The 19569-nt window shown below is 46.6% G+C and overlaps 1 protein-coding gene across 2 annotated transcripts in view; it reads right to left on the minus strand.

The window, feature by feature from the left end:
• Tao (Serine/threonine-protein kinase Tao) overlaps positions 1–19569 on the minus strand; it is a 59060-nt gene that overhangs the window by 6961 nt on the left and 32530 nt on the right. For both annotated transcript variants that reach the window (XM_075685413.1, XM_075685412.1), the window contains 4 exons: positions 19059–19193; positions 10895–11290; positions 9880–10260; positions 1993–2175 (listed from right to left, as the gene is read on the minus strand). In XM_075685413.1, coding sequence (XP_075541528.1) covers positions 1993–2175; positions 9880–10260; positions 10895–11290; positions 19059–19193 — 1095 coding nt within the window. The remainder of the gene's footprint in view (positions 1–1992; positions 2176–9879; positions 10261–10894; positions 11291–19058; positions 19194–19569) is intronic.

Here is a 19569-nt window from a genome sequence, read left to right on the forward strand (position 1 = left end):
GAGCTGTACGGGAGCTTCAACAGCTTACTATGTTCATGCTCTTTGAACTTGGCCTGCGACAGCAGCTTTTTTGGGTGAGGCATTTTGATGGGAAGTTTTGACATGCCCGCTTGGTGAGAATTGTTGCGGTAGGAAATTCCAATACACGTCGAGCTGGTGGGACCCAAAGAGAAAATTAAGTGCACGTAATTCGGGGAAGCTGCGGTGACAGGCACCTGCTGCTCTCGATCGCTCATACCTCGAGCCTTTTCTTGTTCAGATGGGATCTACAGGCCGGAAAGCATGTCATATGATCACAGTTTGGAGTTGTACAGAACACAGGTGCAGAAAGATTGTGTTTTCGTTAGGGATTTAATTACTTATTTTATTTATTTACATGATACTGCAGACCTTTTAGGTCCACGCACGAAGGGCAAATTCAAAGAAGGAATACAATGCATTGTACAAACAGCAACGTCCATATATGTTAAGATGCATCCATGTAGATATAAAATGCGACTTCTCGAATATCACCGATTCAAACGGTATAGTGAAAGTTTGAATAATTCAATATGCTTGGTGTAGAGGCCTGCACAGTGTCGGATGCCCTGCGGAGCCCCTCCTGCTTGATGCCGCCCAAGCGAGCGTTTCACTTTGTTTTTGCTGCAAAAAGAGTGCCGAGCGCACCGTGGATGGGCTGCCCCAGCTGAAGCAGTAGCTGGCTTTGTCCACAACAAGCGGTCTCTAATGCTGGCACGATGCAGGAACTTCACACACACACCGCGGCAGAACGCCACAATTCGCAGGGCTAGAACTGAGTAGCAACCTTCATATACTAGAACCGAGTAGCAATCAATGCTCGTACACTAATTCGGTGTTCCCTTTAATTAGAGAAGACCGTACTGTATATCTCGACTTCTATGAACCAATGTTACTGATAGCTTGCAACATTCTTGTTGTGCAATGCTAGGAGTCTTCCCAAGCATGTGCAGCACCGTATTTTCTTGCCCAAAATTTGTAAGCATTAAATTCTGTTAAAGAGTTGCTGATATTTGATTTGAACTTCACTTTTTTTTTTTCATGTTCTTGATTCAAAGGAATATTCGATTCGAGATCTACTATGCGGTATTTGCACATCCCTAGTCTTTGGGAAACATAATAACCGTTAAAAAAGCAGTTTAACTATACTGGAAAATTTTATGTGCTCTAAATCGTAAACATTGGTGCTGGGGAATCATACAAAGCAAAGTGGGATTGTATCAACGAACTTCTACTGTACCAGCATGGTTATTGAGTGGTTTGAAATGGATGTTGTGATGCCGGATGATGCCATACCAAGATTACTCTAGCAATTCGGTTCTGCATGGCTGTCGTTATTCTTTCTCAGACTCTTGGAGCATCATATGCAATACATGAGCCATAACGCAGGACCAAGGGATAACTTTGATGCTTTTGACAACAGTGCACTTCTAGGTGGCAAAACTGAGTCTAATCTCTGCTTAACAATCTGATAGGCACCCTCCCAATCGTCAAGGCCGATTGCATCATCGTTTGCCAGGAAATAAGCGAAGACGAAATCGCCAGGAATGTTTATGAAAATTTTGCTTTATTGGATGGCTAAGTCACTCCTACGGGGTATGCACCCATTGCAGTGGCGCCTCGTGTAGTGGATGCTTTTCATACAATTTAGAGTGTTGCAAGAGTGCATGCTGACAATGTTGCAGTGGTTCACCCGACAGAATGCAAAAGTAGCATCACATCACATATTTGTCGGCAAGCGCAATTGAGCCAAAAAAAGACTTTTGGAATTAGTGTAATTTTTCGTGCCACTAGACAACAGGTTTCACGGTTTGTAAATTTCATATTCACAATGTTGCACAAGAATTACGTTTTTTTTTTAGAAAGACCTGTCAATTCAATCATCGCTTCAGGAGTAACACTTATCTGTCTAGTAGGAATCATCACAGTGCAGAGGACGCAAAACGTTGAATGCTGTGCAACTGAGCAACGCACCTTCTGCTCCAGCAAGGCCCTGCGCACCGACACACGCTCCTGCAGCTCGTGGCGCTCCCGGTTGCGTTGGGCCTCGGCCTGCATGCGGATCTTGGACTGGAAGGCCATGAGAAGCTCCAACTCCTGTTGCAATTGCTCCTTCAGCTGGCGCACTTCTGTGTCCTGAGATTCGTCCAAGCGGATCTGGAAGTGTGAAGAGGGAGAGAGCACAGCGCTGCAGCAAGCAACAAACATAGAAGAGCATCCCAAAAGGTAAAGGGAATACTCTAAAATATGTGTGCACCCTTGCCAAACAATAAACGTCATCGGTCTTGCTTGCTCTCCTGACAAAAATATTATGTCAGGCTGATAACACGCATGCCATTCGTGACCAGGAAGTACTGGGCATACAGCATCAAAGAAACGAAAGGCACGCAAGATGACGATTATTGTTTTGAAGCAAGACGAGTCCCAAATGGTGCAAACATTTCTTGGAGCGAAAGAATGGTACACACAGAAGGGGCCACATTCCACATATTTATTTATTTATTTATTTACTTACTTAAGTATACTTACAGACCCCTACAGGCATTCTGTAAGGGGGGTGGGGGAGTTTAATCAGAGATTATAACATAAAATAATTAGAATACATATGTGAATACATACAGCACAGTCCACTTGTAACGATATCAAGAAAAACGAAAAATCTGATCATTATAACCGATCACCGCTATATCAGGAGTGACATAAAAAAAAAAAGGAAAAAAAAAGCCACTGAACATACCTTCCTAGCTCCGAAACCAAATTTCCCACTTACAATAAGAAATTGTCGTTGTGGAAAGTAGGCTGTGAAAAATAAAATGTTAATTTATGCCCCTAAGCTGCATGTCAAGCATTGGGCGTGCCGAAATAGTCAGAAATCTGCACTTGCTTTCGCGGAAGTTTCAGGTTCATAACCGAGGTGTGCACCGCTTACAAGGGGCTGTGCAAACACAGGCAGCTATAATTTAGCATGCATGAAATCAGTGAGCGATTCTATCGACGACAGTGCACTTGCGAGAACATTGGGGTCGATGTCAAAGATGGGCCACTGTCAATCTCGTCGTCACTGCAGCTGCTGTTGCCGCGTCCGTCGCACCATGCCGCCGTCCGTTGTTATGATTGGGGGCTCAATCCCATCGCTGGTGATCCGTTGTCAAGGTTGGAGTCGGGCATGAATTAGAAGGTAGCTGGCCCATGGCGACGTCCAACTTATCCACGCTGAGGACGCTGATGAAGGGAAGGACTGCTTCTCATCGAGAACGAGGAATATGGGTTTATTTACAGTATTTATATCAGTCTAACATGACTGTTTGGGAAAGTACATCAGTCGAACATGACTGCTTGAGAGAGAGTGTCCTGAGCAGCCGCACAACAGCGGTTTTTAAACACTTGGTCCGCTCCCGATACAAGGTGATGCGAACGTTCGAAACTAGCCGCCTCCCCACGGCACGGTTTACACACACACACGCACACACGCATACACACGCATACACACACGTGTTTACGGTCCGAAACCGACACCACACGAATTTCATAGAACTCGGAGCCGTTCCAGGTAGCGCATTGTCCTGCGTCTTGGTCGGTGCGTGGGAAGGAGTGTCCGACGGCGATCCCGCGGCAGCTCCCCCGCCCGTAGGAGATCAGGTCCGCTTTGTCGTGTTGTGCACAAAGCCTGCTTCGTCGAACTCCTTCGGTCCCAACGCATCCTAGCTGAACCGACGGAGAGTGGAGGATGCGCGTATTGATATCGAGTTGACTTCGCCAGGCCGTGGCTAGAGGTTGGCGGCGATGCTCCCAAGATGTTGCTTCCACAGTAGCAACTGGTTGGCAAAACTTGCACTGCAGCTGGCCGTTCTTAACACCGTGTTGCGACAACGATTGCCCTGTCGGAGATTCTTCGCAGAACGAGGCAGCGCTATCTGCACTCAGAAACTCTTCCATGGAAGCACCGCCTATCTTACTGCCAGTAGAGACATGCTCCCAGAGTTAATGTTAACGGCTGCCATTGCGTTGGTTTCACACATAGGGAGTTTTGCCCTGGTGCACAAGCCCGCCGTTTCCATTGATTGGCATGTTCACTGGTTCTACCCTTTATATTCGTGGCAGCGCTCACAGTTGTCAGAATTGTTGATATCGTCGACTGCGCAAGCTCGTACTTTGAGTCTTGCAAAATTTGCAGCTTTCAGGGTGTCTACCAAGTTGACACTTCCAAATTCCCTGAGTTTTCCAGGTTTTCCCCGAGTGCCTTTGCGAAATTCCCTGAGTGATGCAGAACTTTGTTTTATGTCAAGATGGACTGAAACCATATCTGCCGATGCTGTCACTCTCTAGTAAGCATACGAAAAAAGAAAAAAAAAATACGACTTAGTCCAATTTGAACACTAAGGAGAAGTGTTTATGTTATTCAAAAAGAGAATAGAAGGGAGGGGTTAGTAAAATGCCGAGCAAATAAAATGTCTTCGAAAAATATTGCAAATCGACTCGGACATTCTCAAATACGAATAAAGTGGAGATGCATACCGAAGCAAATATTTTCGAATAGGAGCTATTTCTATCAACTGATAGCAAGCTCAGTGGTATGAGGCCCGAACGTTGTCACAATTGAGATTCTCAACAACTCGTAAGTCAACCTCAACTGTCCTGACATACTTTCAGCCCGGGCACGACGTCTCAGTGTTGTGTTTCACTGCTTTAAAGAGTTTATTTTGGTTTGGATGAGGGACACCTGCATCTCGGCATCAGCCAACACTTTGTTTTTTGAGCTCAGCAGACCTACGAAGCGACGAAGAGGCAAGACCTCGAAGTTTCAATGTGGGAGGCCTAGGCGCAGCCCACATAACTGCTGGTTCTCATTAAAGTTCACTCTCTCTATATCTCTCAACTCCTTCAAAACGGCAGCAGCACGCTTCCTTTCCCGTTCATTCCTCAATGCGTAGGTCCTTTTTGTTCTTGTACTCATTCCGCTGCTCGTTCGCCCCATAGACCACTTGAAGCCCCTTCTTGGTCAGTTGCACAGTCCACGTCCGATTTTTCGAACTCCCTAGGGGCCGCAAAAACGTCAGAAAAATAGGCCAGTTGGAAAAAATAAATGCATGTCATTTACTGCCCTTAAGGGCTCAAACCGCCACAGGCACATTCGAAAATGCTGTGAAGGCCTGCCGGTACACGTATTAGGCATATCGGTGCTCGTAGTGTGACAAGAAATACCGGGTGCACGCGTGTATAATTAAGCAATACATACTGTGTCCAATGGCAATAGCCCCTTCCCGCACTTGTTATGCTTCACTGCAGTACTTTTGCATAAGCTAACTTTCGGTAACCGGCATTATGCAACGCACCATGCTTTCCAAGCTTCTAAGCCAATCGCGAGGACCACAAAGGCGGGGTCCGTGCCATTGCTAACAGCTGTGCGACTTCTTTCGATAAAAAACACGGCATCCAACGGCAAGAAGCTTCATAGCGAACGTCGAAGCATCTAGGCCTAGCGTTGCCGCCGTGGTGGCTACGGGTGCCAGCGGATCTGCGTGCGAGAGCGCCGGTTCGAGGTGGCAAGGTAATCAAAATGGCAGAGGTGGCGGCTTTGATTAATGCCGTTTCGGACCTGCAATCACGGCAAAACCTCCGGGAAATCGGACGGCGAAGAGTTGTTAAGTTTGCAATTTCAGACGTTCTGGTACATTGACTCTACGGGGTAGGTGGTGGTGCCGCGAAGCCGTCCAAATTATCGAGAATCCGGAAAGTCGGTCGTTGACTGTACATTGGCAACTCCTCCAGCCGACGACAGGGCGTCAAAGACGATTCATTACAATTCCTGTCTGTTAATCGAGCCAGCATTACCTTGACTTTCGACCCTTTCAATAAAATGACAGCTAATTTCCCTGATAGAAGCACAAATTCCCTGAGTTTTCCCTGAGTTTTTCCAGACTACTCAAAATCCCTAAGAATTCCCGGTTTTCCCAGTTGGTAGACACCCTGAGCTTTGTCCCAAGTGACACAGCTTTCTGCTTGCTCGGCGCACCAACTGCTGCTTCCGCGGTGCATTTCTATGCTCGTCGAGGAAGAGAGGACGATAGTAGAAAGGGAGCGCAGGCGTAGTCTGCTTCGCGTTTTTTTTTTTTTCTGGGCGCTTGCTGGCGACGCGGACGCGGAGCAGCTGGCGCCATCTGTGGCACATTGCACTACTTTCAATGCTCTCCGTGGCTTTCGCAATCGGTGCGCTGGCAGCACATGCTGCACGGTAATGGCGGCAGATACGAACTCGCGTCGGCAAACTTTTCACCCCATCTCGGTTAAGCGGAACTTAGCAACATAAATTTCACAATTATTCTACATGGAAAACGCCGCCCAAAAGGCAGAATTTCGATTGTTATATCCAATAGGCAGTGAATAACATTGTTATATACGTTCTTTTTCTCGTAGCCCTAATGAATAAGTTGATACTCTGAAGACGACACATCGTTATAAGCGATATATTGTTATGTGCGGTATCGTAATAAGTGGACTGCACTGTATATAAAGAATACAGGGTAAGAAATGTGCAAATATAGAGAATATAGTGTTACTATATGTGCAAGGAACAAACTGAATGCTTTTGAATGCAACAGCTCCTTCAAAAACAAAATTTCACACATTAAAACATAATCAATAGAATTACAGAGCAAGCAGGACATAATTAAGCTATAACAAAACAGTATTTAACGCATAGCTGTACATTAATAACAGGAAAGGCAATGACAAAAATAACATGTTAGGTTATGTAGAGTTTGAAAAATTCGTTGTTAGAAGAAGCCGGAAATTTTCTTGGTCACTCTCATAAACGATGGTGTTAGAAAGGTCGTTCCAAAGGTGAATGGCTCTTGTAAGAGCAGAGTAGTTAAATGAAATAGTCTTTCCGTAGATGTGCATGAAATTTAACTGACTGTACAACTTTTGTGACCTGTAATGAGGAGTTTCAAGAGGCAGAACTGATGGCGCTGTATTACGGGCGTATTTATGAAATAATGATAGCAGGGCTATATCATGACAATCATGCAAGAGCTGTAGCAAGAGGACAAGTTTAATTTGTGTTATGCTTTTGTTATAGTCATAACAATGTGAAATAAATTGTGCAGCGCTATTCTGAATAGATCAGAGTTTCTCAATCAGATCTTTTTGGTGGGGGGACCAGACGGATGCAGCGTACTAAAGTTGAGGTCGAACAAATGTTAGGTAAGCTAGATTAAGAGTGTTTTTAGCAGAATTATGTAACTTGCGACGTGTGTATCCTAATGATCTCGAACTGGCGCATATGTATGCAATGTGCGTTGACCGTGAAAGAGTCAGACTTAGGTTAACACCAAGATATTTAAGTATCATGCAAAATAGTGATGTTAGCTATGTCTTAAAGAAATAGAATTAATATATTTGTGGCTAAAAGAGGTAATTTTATATTAAAGAACATTAAACTTCATTAGCTAAGTGTTACACCAAAGAGAAATAAGCTCTAGATCTTTTTGGAGGTTTGTATTACCATTGGCACCTTTAATGGAACGTAAAAGAATGCAGTTGTCCGCAAAAATGCACATGTGTGAGGAAATGTTATTTGGCAAGTCATTATTGTATATTAGAAATAGTAACGGCCCAAGCACACTGCCTTGTGGTACACCTGAAGTAACATGTGAAAGAGGAGATGAAAAACTATTAACTGATGTGAATTGCTGATGATTAGATAGGAAATTATGAATCCATGTTAGCGTAAGAAAATCTAACTTAAGGGCAGATAATCTCAAAATCAAATGGCAATGTGCTACCAGTTCGAACGATTTTGAAGTCTAGAAACACACAATCAATTTGTAGATCCTCTTCCAAGTTAGCATGTAAATCAGTTGTTAATTCGCTTAATTGCCCCTCACATGAAAAGTATCTCTGAAATTCGTGTTGATTTGAAAAGAATTTGTTGGCTTCCAGGTGGCTGTAGACATTTGATGCAATTACATGTTCTAGCATTTCGCAGAATATAGATGGTAATAATATTGGACCATAGTTTTCCAATAAATATTTATTACCTAACTCATTTATGGGCATGACCTTTGCTATCTTCCAGTCTGACGGCAGCACACCAGTCTCTCATGATTGTGTGATGAAGCAAGACAGAATTTACAATGTGATGGCGTTTTTCAGAATTTTAGAATTAATGTCATCAATGCCACAGGATGTGGTTAGATTGAGGTTAGTTATCATGCATGCGACACCGTCAACTGTTATTTCTATAGGTGACATATACTGGTAGTTTATTTCCAATACATCCGGCAGATCAAGCCGATATGTGGTCAACATAGAAGAAAAATCAGTATTGAAAGTAGAAGCACAGTAAATGTCTGGAAGGGGAGTGTTAGTATTGTGTAAAGAAATGTTATTGTGGTCCTGATCTGGGCTTTTAATGTGTCCGAACTATCTGGGATGAGATTTTAGGAGAAATGGTAAGTCGTGAGTGAAGCATTTATCTTTAGCTGAAGACAGGCAAATTTTTAAGCTTTTTTTGCATGTGTCTTAATGTCCTTGCATGGCAATGTTTCCACTTATGCACGACTAATTGATATGCAGCATAATCTCTCATAGCAGCAAGGGCACTTCGCACCATAATGGTTCCTTCCTCTGCATATCCTGGCAATGTGCGCTAAAATGATGCTAAGCACAAGTCCTATTGAAAGGAAATTACGCTTATCACCAAGTTCCTAACGTCTACCTTGAAGGCCTAGCATGTTTAAGTGAAGGTTCCACCACGATGCCGTTTCGTGCATGAGAAAGAGAGAGAAAGAGAACAAGAAGCAAGGAGCTGCACTAGATTCAAAATGAGCAAGCTCCCTCAAGCCACTTCCACTGCTTCAGTCAATGTGGCACACAATATGGCACACACCATGGCAATAGGAGATTGCATAATGGAGTACTTTGGACTTACTTTCACTGCCTCACAATACTACAGTAGAACCTCGTCGTTACGATTCTGTTTGGTACGATTTCCCGGCGCCAACGTTAGTGATCAAGAACATAAAAGGTGAACCAGTACAGTTGCGCTTCTCTTTTACCGGTTAATATGATCCGGGAAAACATGGGTCTTTCGCCACCAACATTCACTACATCACCAAACTGCTGCATTTCCCGGCTACTAGATCCCGTGTGAGGAAGAAAAGGGTGAGCGTTTCCTACATCGGTATCAGCCAATTCCCTTGCGGGTAATCGCACATCGCATCCACAGCTATGCGATAAGCACCTTTACCTATATGTTTCACAGCGCATGTGATGTGGTACCATTAGAAAGCATACTGCAAGCTTTTAATAGGAAATACCCAAGCGTGCCGCTGCCGCCACCTCAAAACACTACACAATAGTAAAATGATAATGTGTGTCTCATGCTGCAATGATTCTCACGGAGTGGGCACAACAAAACTTCTTGCCAAAATACCCTGCCCAAACAAGCTGCTGACTCAGGCCAAATTTGAGGAACGCAAACATAAGTTAGTTGTAGCTGCTAAAATGACAAATTACATATCGGGCAGCTCGAGCCCCGCAAGCTTTGCTTACGTCAGCATCTAGTGCTGCAATGATTCATTGAATGCTTCGCAATACGAAAATGTCCACTATAATAGAGTTTGCAACAAATTTTTAGCAACTTTGGATTGTATGTTTTCCTGGTTAGTGTTTTTTCTTAGGCCTTTTTCCCAACACATATGAACGAGGTTCTACTGTAATTATGCAGTGAAATCGCTGCACAAGTGTCGTTACAATCTACTCAGACTGAAATGTGTGCAGGAAATGACAACCCCCAAAATCAAGTGACCAATACAGCCCCATGCTGAAAGAGTAGGGCCCTTGGGCAAAACGACTGACCGACTGCTTTTGAAGCATCTCGGCGATGCTCTGCTCGTACTGCTCGCCCAGGATGGCCAGCTTGCGGATCTGCTCCTCCTTGAGTTTCTTGATGACCGCCTTCTGGTCGTCCCTAGGCGTTGAGGCCAGCACCTGGTTCTTCCACGCCTTGTACTGGCGTGTCTGGATCTTGCACGTCTCGCGGAACTGCTTGCGGATCTGCAGCTCCTTGTGCTTGAGGCTCTTGGGCTGCTGCTTGACGGCCTGCGCGTGCCGCTTGTGCAACTCCCGTTCTCTCCGCGAGCAGTACTCGTGCTGGTTGGCCAGCTCCGTATGGTGCTGCTTGCGCACCTGCTCCTCACGCAGCTGGTGGACACCCCGCTGCTGCCGGTACTCCAGCTCCTGCAGGTTGGAGAGATTAGGGAAAACATTTTTATTACACTAGAGGGAAATGCAAGCACTGCATCAAAATTTAAGGTTGGGCGAGGCACTTTACATTCACCATCGAAATGCAAAACTGCAAAAATGCAAAGCTTTCATTTTTTCGCATAGGCCTGATGGTGATATTTGTTTTGTAACCTGTATCTGCATGTACACTTATAACACACGTCAGATATAAAACGGGGAATGCGGGAGATTTTCCCTCGTTTCCGCGTCCTCCCGCCTCACACCCCCTCCTCTTTAGAAGAACTCCACCTATATATACTGTGGCGGGGAAAGCATATGTCGCCTTGAAGAAGACAAGTCCACTTGTCGAAACGTTGGCTCCTGCATTCACCTTGTTCACGTTTTGCTCAACGTCAGATATAACTAATTTGAACTGTATCTGAATGTTATACAATTTGAACCAACTCTTTGCTACATTCAGTTGCAGGACAAGACCAGGTAACACAAGCAAAGACTGACAACAACCATTTTTTAAATTCAAATCAGTCATTGCTGTTTCCGTGCTCGTGTTAGCTGGTGTAGTCCCATATTTTGGAGTGCCCCAAGTACGTACCAACGTTAAACGAAGGCATGTCAAAGGTTAGCTTGCCTGTGTGGTCTCGTGGTGCCGCAGGAGCATGGAGTGCGCCTCCTCTAGTTGGCTCTGCCGCTTGGCCAGCTCCTCCCGGAGCAGCTCCTGCTCGAGCCGGTGGTACTGCAGCAGGCGCCGGCGCCGGTATTTGCGCACCTCTAGCTGAAGATAGTCTGCCTGGTGCCGCTGCAGCCGGGCCAGGGCCTCTGCCTGCCGCTGCTGCAGTTGCGCCTTGTGGCCCCGCAGGGCGGCATCGCCCCCGCCACTGCTGTCGTCACTGAGCTCCTTCTTGAGCTTCTCTTTGAGGTACTTGTACTCAACCTTCTGCTGCTGCTGGAAGCGCTTCGTCTCTTCCTCCTGCTGCTGCGCTATGGTCCGTGTCAGCCGCTTCTCCCCAGCCAGGTTGTGCTTCAGCTACAACAGAGGCACGGCAAAGAACAGAATGGTTCTACCGTAACAATGTGCCTGTACATAAAGAAAAGGACAAGCAGTGAAAGAAAAGGAGGATGAGGACTTGGCTGTTGGTCTGGTGGCCTTGCCGCATCCAGTGCTATAGCACTGAGCATTCAGACAAACCGATTCCCGCATAGTAACGCTCATCATCACCATCAGCCTATTTATGTCCACTGCAGGATGAAGGCCTCTCCCTGCGATCTCCGATTACCTCTGTCCTGCGTCAACCGATTCCAACTAGCACCCGCAAATTTCCTAATTTCGTCGCACCACCTAGTCTTCTGTTATCGTCCACAGCACTTCCCATTGTAACACTATGCTCCGTTTTATACGTATCGGACGATGCCGCAGCGACGACTTGGTTTTTGGTCTGGCGGCCTCGCCACATTCAGAGTTATAGCACTGACCCTTCAGAATAGCCACTTCCTGCCTTGGAACACAGTGCTTCGTTTCATACAGAAAGACAGACAATGCTGCAGAGGCTAGGAAATCTCCCACCGCTCACATTCGCGGCAAAAAAATAGTGCGTCACATATAAACAAACGGGTATGTGTCGTGCAATTGTATGCAACTCCCATAATTCTATATGACTAAGTATGGCCCCACTAAATAATATGCTAAGAGATTTATTAGCAATGGACACAGGCGAATGAGTAGCAGACACAAGCGTTCTACCAAGGACAGCAACCACGAGCTCATACCGGTAGCAATGGTGCTGAGGTGCAAGCAGGCTACTTTTCGTTACAATCGCCCTCCGCAGAAAAAAGTGCCATCCTGGCAGCTTAAGGCGAAGAGACTAGACGTGGACAAGCCGCGGCTGCGATGGCGTGGGTCCGTCGATGGCGTGAGGGGCTCTACGATGTAATTGATGGAGGACGTTTGCTCCAGGACGCGGTAGGGTCCTAGGTATTTTGCAACAAGTTTTGCGGAGAGGCCGGGTGTGGTAGTGGGTACCCGAAGCCATACAAGAGCCAGGAGAGAAGTTGGTGCAGAACTGTCGGCAGGTTGATGGAGTTGCTGCTGCCACTGGTCCTCGGTGGAAAAAGAGCAGGCAAGCTGGTGGCATTAATCGGCATGTCGAGCAGCTTCAGATGCCAGAAAATTTTCGAATGCGTCCGGTGTATACGAAATAATGGCATCAAATGTATTAGGTGGTTCTCGTTCGTATAGGAGAAAGCAAGGGGAAAATCCAGTAGTTGCTTGGGCCACAGTATTGTAAGCATACGTCACGAAAGGGAGAACTTGGTCCCAGTTTGAATGACCAGAGGCGACGTACATTGAGAGCATATCACCAAGAGTGCAGTTGAAGCGCTCGATCATGCCGTTAGTTTCCGGACGGTACGGTGTACTGGTGCAGTGGACGATTCGGCATTCGTCGAGTAGGGCCTTCAAAGCATCGGAAAGAAAGGCGCAGCCTCTATCTCTCAGAACTTCGCGAGGGGCATCGTGGCAAAGAATGAAATGTTGTAACAGAAATGATGCAATGTCGCCGGTGGTGGCAGTCGGAAGAGAGGCTGTTTCAGCACAGTGGGTCAAGTGATCCACTGCAACAATAATCCAGTGGTTGCCTGCTGGAGTGGAGGGTAGAGGTCCATATATGTCAATACCAACACAATCAAAGGGTTGACTAGGGCAGGGAAGGGGTTGTGACGGGTAGACTTGTCCAGAAGGTGATTTTCGGCGTTGGCACTGAGCACAGGAGCGAATGAACTTCCAAATGTAGTTATACATGCCGCGCCAATAAAATCGGATGCACAGTCGAGCATAGGTCTTGAAGAGGCCGGCATGCGTGCACTGAGGGTCTGCGTGGAAAGTGTCACAGATAAAGTCACGGAGATGGCGGGGTATCACAAAAAGCCACTTATGACCATCAGAAAGGTAATTAGGACGATAAAGAAGGCCGTCGCGAATGCAGAAGTGGGCAGCCTGGCGACGAAGAGCACGAGATGGTGAAGGGGTGGATGGATCAGAAAGGATGCTGATGAGAGCACTGATCCAGGGATCCTTGCACTGCTCCGACGACATGCTGCGCAGTTCATTAGATGTAAGTATGGGCTCAAGGGCGGATAGGCAAGCGCTATCAGCGGAGACCAGTGAGCGAGAAAGGGCGTCAGTGTCCATGTGTTTGTGGCCGGTACAGTAGAGAACGTGGATGTCATACTCCTGTAGCTTAAGGGCTCAGCGAGCAAGTTAGCCAGATGGGTCCTTAAGGGTAGACAGCCAACAAAGGGCTTGATGATCAGTGACGACATCGAAAGGGTGACCATACAAATGGACGAAATTTTCCAAAGGCCCAATTACTGGCTAAGCACTCTTTCTCCTTAACAGAGTAATTAGCCTCGGCCTTTGTTAGAGTTCGGCTCACGTAGGCAACAACATATTCATCAAACCCCGCTTTTTGTTGGGCGAGTACAGCGCCGAATTCGACGCTGCTGGCATCGGTGTGGACCTCTGTGGGGACTGCAGGATCGAAGTGGCGGAGGATAAGTGGTGAGGTAAGCAGGTGGCGTAATGTCGTGAAGGCGTCATCGCAGGCAGGCGACCAAGTGGAAAGCTTTTGTCGCCACTTTGTGCCAGTGCTGGCAGGGGTGCCCTTATGGAATCAAAATTTCTAATGAAACATCGGAAATACGAGCATAAACAAAGGGAACTTTTAAGCTCCTTTAACTTCTTTGGTTGTGGAAAGCCGGTGACAGCACGGAGCTTGGCTGGATCCGGAAGGATGCCGTCTCGCGATACAACATGGCCAAGAATAGTGAGCTTTCAGGCGGCAAAACGAAATTTTTAAAAATTGAGTTGTAGTCCCGCGTCTGCAAGGTATTTCAGAACGTGCTCAAGAAGGCTGAGACGTGTTCAGAAATCAGCGGAAAAGACAACTATGTTATCCAGGCAGCATAGACATGTGTTCCATTCGAGGCCGCATAAAATATTATCCATCATTCTCTCAAAAGTTGCTGGAGTGTTACAAAGGCCAAAAAGCATTTCAATAAATTCGTATAATCTGTCAGCTGTTACAAATGCTGTTTAGGTCGATCAGATGGTGCCAAAGGGACTTGCCAGTATCCGGAACGTAAATCCAGCGAAGAAAAGAACTCCGCTCCCTGCAAACAGTCGAGAGCGTCGTCGATGTGCAGTAACGGGTAAACGTCCTTACATGTTATCTTGTTCAGACATCGGTAGTCGACGCAGAATCGAATAGAGCAATCTTTCTTCTTAACGAGAACGACCGGTGACGCCCAGGGACTGTTTGAAGGCTGCACAATGCCACGCTTCAGCATGTCAGCAACCTGGTGGTCAATGACACGGCACTCAGAGAGGCGGATACTTGGTAAGGGCGTTGCCGTAGAGGTGCATGACTGCCGATATCTATCTGGTGAAAAACGGTCTATGTGCGGCCCAAACCGGAAGCATGGCTGTCGAAAGAAGTGCGGAAATTCTGCAGGAGAGCGATAAGCTGGCTTCTGAAGATGATGTTTCATCGTTGATGGAGCGGTGGAAGGCGTCAAGGAGTGACTGATCAACTTCAGGGTCAGAAGTAAGTGCACTAAGGTCCACAGAACTAGAAACGGCAGGAGCGTCAAGGATGCAAAAGGTGTCGACCGGTTAAACGAAGCCTAGGCATTCACCATGAAATAACGGTAAAGGGCAGGCCATTGTCGATGACCATTTTCGTGACGCCACTGCAAAGAGTAAGGAGAACAAAGGGCAGCGGAGAACATCTGTGGGGAATGAACACTCAGAGGGTATAAAGAGAACAGTACCATCAGAAATAGCAGCGCATGACACAGGCACAAGCAGGGAAGAGCATGGAGGGACGGCATTGTCTTCGAACACAAGCAGTTTAGCACCAGAAGGGCGGTTTTCGATAGTCTCAATGTCAGGAAGTACAGAAAGTCCGAGTTTGGCGTGAAAACAGTCAATAATGGCGTTATTATTTGCAAGGAAATCCCAGCCTAATATAATGTCATGGGAACACGAGGGCAGCACAACGAATTTGATGGTATACAACAGTCTTTGAGTGAAGATGCGAGCAGTACAGGCAGCGAGAGGCGTAATATTTTGAGCGTTCGCGGTTCGAAGGGAGAAGTCGGAGAGGCGTCAAAACCTTTCGTAGTGTGCCGCAGAGTTCTGTGGGAATTACGGATACGGCGGCTTCTGGATCTACAAGTGCCAGGACGGCTATTCCTTTGACAGACACTTCAATTACGTTGGCTGGAGAGGGACGAGGACTAGGACGCAGTTCATACCTCGGGAACTGCGGCCATTAGTTTTCCTGCTCGGTGGACACGGGACGGCACCGCAGTGGAGAAAGCGAGCGACGACCTGGAGATGGTGAGCGGCAGGTAGACACGGTTGGGCGGTCAGGAGAAAAGAAAGCGGTAGAAAAGCTGGAAGGCGAAGAGGAAAACTGAGCGGCGAAAGGTGGCGCTCGCCAGATGTTCCGAAGAAGCATGCAACGGCGACAATGGCGCACCACGTGACCAGCACCACCACAAGCAAAACATATTGGACGGTCATCGAAGGTGCACCGCTGGTGGGGGCAACGTCCGAGCCGTGGTTGATGAGTCGGAAAATGCTGTCGGTCTGGAAGCGGCATAGATGGCGGAAGAAATGCCGGCAGTCGATGCATAGAGGGCAGCAAGAGCGTTTGTGGACGAGATTGGGAAACTGCTTCGGCGTAAGTGAGAGGTACAGTGACTGGCGTATGCTCAGCGGCTGGAGGAACGGCTTGAGAGACTTACTCTTGAATGAAGTCAGGGATCGTAGGAGGCAAAGCGGGTGGTGGTTCCGGGACAGAAGACGTCAAAGATAGCTGGCGGGCGACCTCTGCATGAACGAACTCCTGAATATTTATGAACAGAGCAGCATGGTTGTCGTCGACTCAAAGGCTTGACAGAGAGTCACGGGCGTAGTGGGACATCGGGTGTGAAGCCGTTGCTTGCGCAACTCGTCGTAACTCTGACACAATTTTATCAATTCAACGACAGTGTGAGGACTCTTCGATAATAACATTTGAAATGCGTCGTCCTCCATACCTTTCATTATATGATCTTATCCTCCTCTGACATCGATGCATTCACCAATTTGCGAAGGTCAACAATGTCCTCAATGTAGCTCGTCGTAGTTCTGTGGTTCTCTCCGACCTCTTGGGATTGTGTTGCTTGACTGTATTGCTGGCCGACCAAAAACTTGGGTAAAGGTGGTGCTGAAGATCAACCACAAAGTGAGGTCGGCTTCATGGTTTATAAACCAGTATCACAACGTCCGTAAGATAGAATGCGACGTTTCTCAACTTGGTAACATTTCCCCACTGGTTATGGGCACTCACTCTCTCCTAAGAGGAGATCCGATCTTCATCTTTGTCATCTGTGCCAGAGAGGATAGGGGGATCTCGCTTACGCAAGGTACTGGCATAAACCAGGGTGAGCGCCGCCGTTGGAGGAGTTGGAGGAGTGCATGCGTCGTCGGGCATGATGGAGGGTAGAGTGCGACTCCGAAGTTCCAGGGTGGCCGAAACCCAGCACGTCCACCACTTGCTAAGAGATTTATTAGCAACGGACGCAGCTGAATGGGTAGCAGTCACAAACGTTCTGCCAAGTACGGCAACTACGAGTTCATACCGGTAGCGATGGTGCTGAGGTGCAGGCAGGCTACTCTTCTTCGTTACAAATACAAGGAAGGCATGCTAGATCTGAACTTATCTACCGCAGAACGAGCGGAGTGGCATATTTATGCGACCAGCGGCCACAGCACAACATTTAAGCTAGTGACAGAAATGTAGTGTGTTGCATACTGGAAGCATGAAGGTTCACAGATTATGCGTGATTCGATGTAACTTCACTTCCACAATTTGTAGTTGCAGTTGCACCACAGGTACAACAATCGCACTGCAAAACATGCACAGGGCAACTTCTGTGGCCACACTAGTTGCGTAGCTTCCATAACATTGCCTGCCAAGTATGAAATCCAAGTATAGTAGTCAGGTGAAGCCTGCAGTCTGGACGTTGTGATAATGCTGCATGGCTGAAGGGCAGCACTATGAAACAATGTGGCTAGTGTATAAGTGAACACTACGATTCCATTTATACAGTGCACTGGCTCTGTTTAGAGTGAAATTATATGGAGCTAAAAAAGGTCAAGATGCAGTGAAAATCTAAGCAAAGAAAACAACTGAATTGCATGGGCTCCTTAATGGTCTTTTAAGTTTCACTATGCCAATATGAGAATGCCCAGTCCTAAATATGAAAAGCGAAAGGCATGATCCTCTCAGGCTCACCAAGAAAAGAGCATGCAATACAGTACTTGTTCTGAAGTGCTAAATGTACAGCTCTTGTGCACGCTTCCAGGAAAGCTATTAGGATCCTGACAAGGAGACAAATCATCATTCTCTGTTCACTTTTTGAAACCTGCAATGCTTGCATTACATTTAAATATAACCAGCTTGTGAAGACTCATGGCAGTGACAAGCTATCAATATTGTATCGTATTTACACGATTGTAAGTCGACTCAAATGTAAGTTTACCCCCACTCCCCTATATCATGTGTGACAGGAAGAAAAAGAAGCATACTCAAGGGCGCAATCCATATAGCAAATGTATTAGTAGCTGGCATGGTCGCTGGACTACTCGTCTTCACTTGTGCCATCGTCTTCACTACTGCTGCCATCATCATTGCTGCTAAGGTCCCACAGCGCGTCATCGTCCAGCGAAATTCCACATTTGGCAAACAACCGCACCACAACATCTTGTGGAACAGCAGCCCATGCAGAGTGCACCCAACCACATGCAGCCATCAGGGAGGCTCTTTTGACATGTCCGGTTGGTGTAAGTTCGCGGTCTTCTGCCACCAGCCACTCGTACTCACGGCGCAGCAGGTCCTTAAAAGGCGTAGATCCACGCTTGTTTCATGACCATGTCACACTTCAGTGGCAAGGACTGATCACACACTTCAGCGACGTAGACCGCAAGCTTGGACTACAGCTCCGGAAAGCATCCAGACTTCGGCCCGTGGAAAATAATTCACTTGCCGTCACAGGTGAAAATTTTGCTTCGCTGCAGTCGCCACTCTCGCACCACCCAATCAGAGACATCGAACTTGCGACCCGCTGCGCAGTGATTTGTTTCTTCGGCGTAAAGGATAGCAGTTCTCTTGAACGCTGCTGTGAACGAGTGCCGAATGTTTAGTGGGCCTGGAGCACTCATGACGACTGAGGAAGCATGGAAGTAGCACGTAGCTGGAAGTTAAGTCAAACGCGTCAAAAAGAGGAACGCGTGAGCAGTGTCTGCTCTTCCATGAACTATCAATACACCCCATGTACTCCCTGCAAGCGCCGCCGTTCTGGGGGTGCCGCCACGAATGGAACAGCGGCACTTCCATCAATTATCGACCCCCCCCCCTTCATGAGTGTTGTGTGCTCTATAAAACTAAACAATGTTGAACACCCCTTCCGAAAAGTATGGGTATGGCCATAGTGCAAACAAAGTATGTTGTATTTCCCCTGATATCTCGTTGGCCTTGCTTTTTTGGCGGTGCCATGTTTTGGTTTCGATTGTAAATCGACCCCCCCAATCCAGGTTTTCAAATTTAAAAAAATAGGTTGACTTACAATCGTGTAAATACAGTATCTCGGCAGCTCGAGCAAATGTATCACAAGTAGGTTGGCATCACAGATGCCAAATGACTCTACCAAGACAAAAAGAATGCTGATGAAACTGGGAAAATGCTTACCTTTTTCTCCAGATCCTGTTGATGCTTCATTTGTAATTTTTCTAGTTCTTTACTAAACTGCTGTAACAAAGTTTCGTATTCCTTGTCAAGTTTCTGCTTGTGATCATCCATCTCTTGTATACATTTTGCTTCCATCTGAAACCAAGACAGTAGAATTTGCATGACGTTTTCAAAGCAGTTCAGAGCACCAACCACATAGAACAAGTTTTCATAGCAGTATTTTCGGCGCTTTCTCAGTGCATAAATTTCAGCACACACAATTTTTAAGCAATAATCATAGCTGAAATGAGTTCCATTTGCTTTGCCACTTTAAGGTGGTAGGCTGCAATCAGAAGTGAACTTTTTTTAACAAAATAGATTTTTCGCTGAGTTTTTAACATGTTATGCATGCCCAAATGTTCAGCAACATGTTGCAAAAAATATATTCCTGCCATCATTAGTTTGGGAGTTACAGTGAGTTTTCCAACCCACACTCTCGTATTGCAAAACTGAAAATCGGTGTTATTTCTTT

This window comes from Dermacentor variabilis, chromosome 3 (assembly GCF_050947875.1).
Source record: "Dermacentor variabilis isolate Ectoservices chromosome 3, ASM5094787v1, whole genome shotgun sequence".
In the NCBI taxonomy this organism is placed as follows: Eukaryota; Metazoa; Arthropoda; class Arachnida; order Ixodida; family Ixodidae; genus Dermacentor; species Dermacentor variabilis.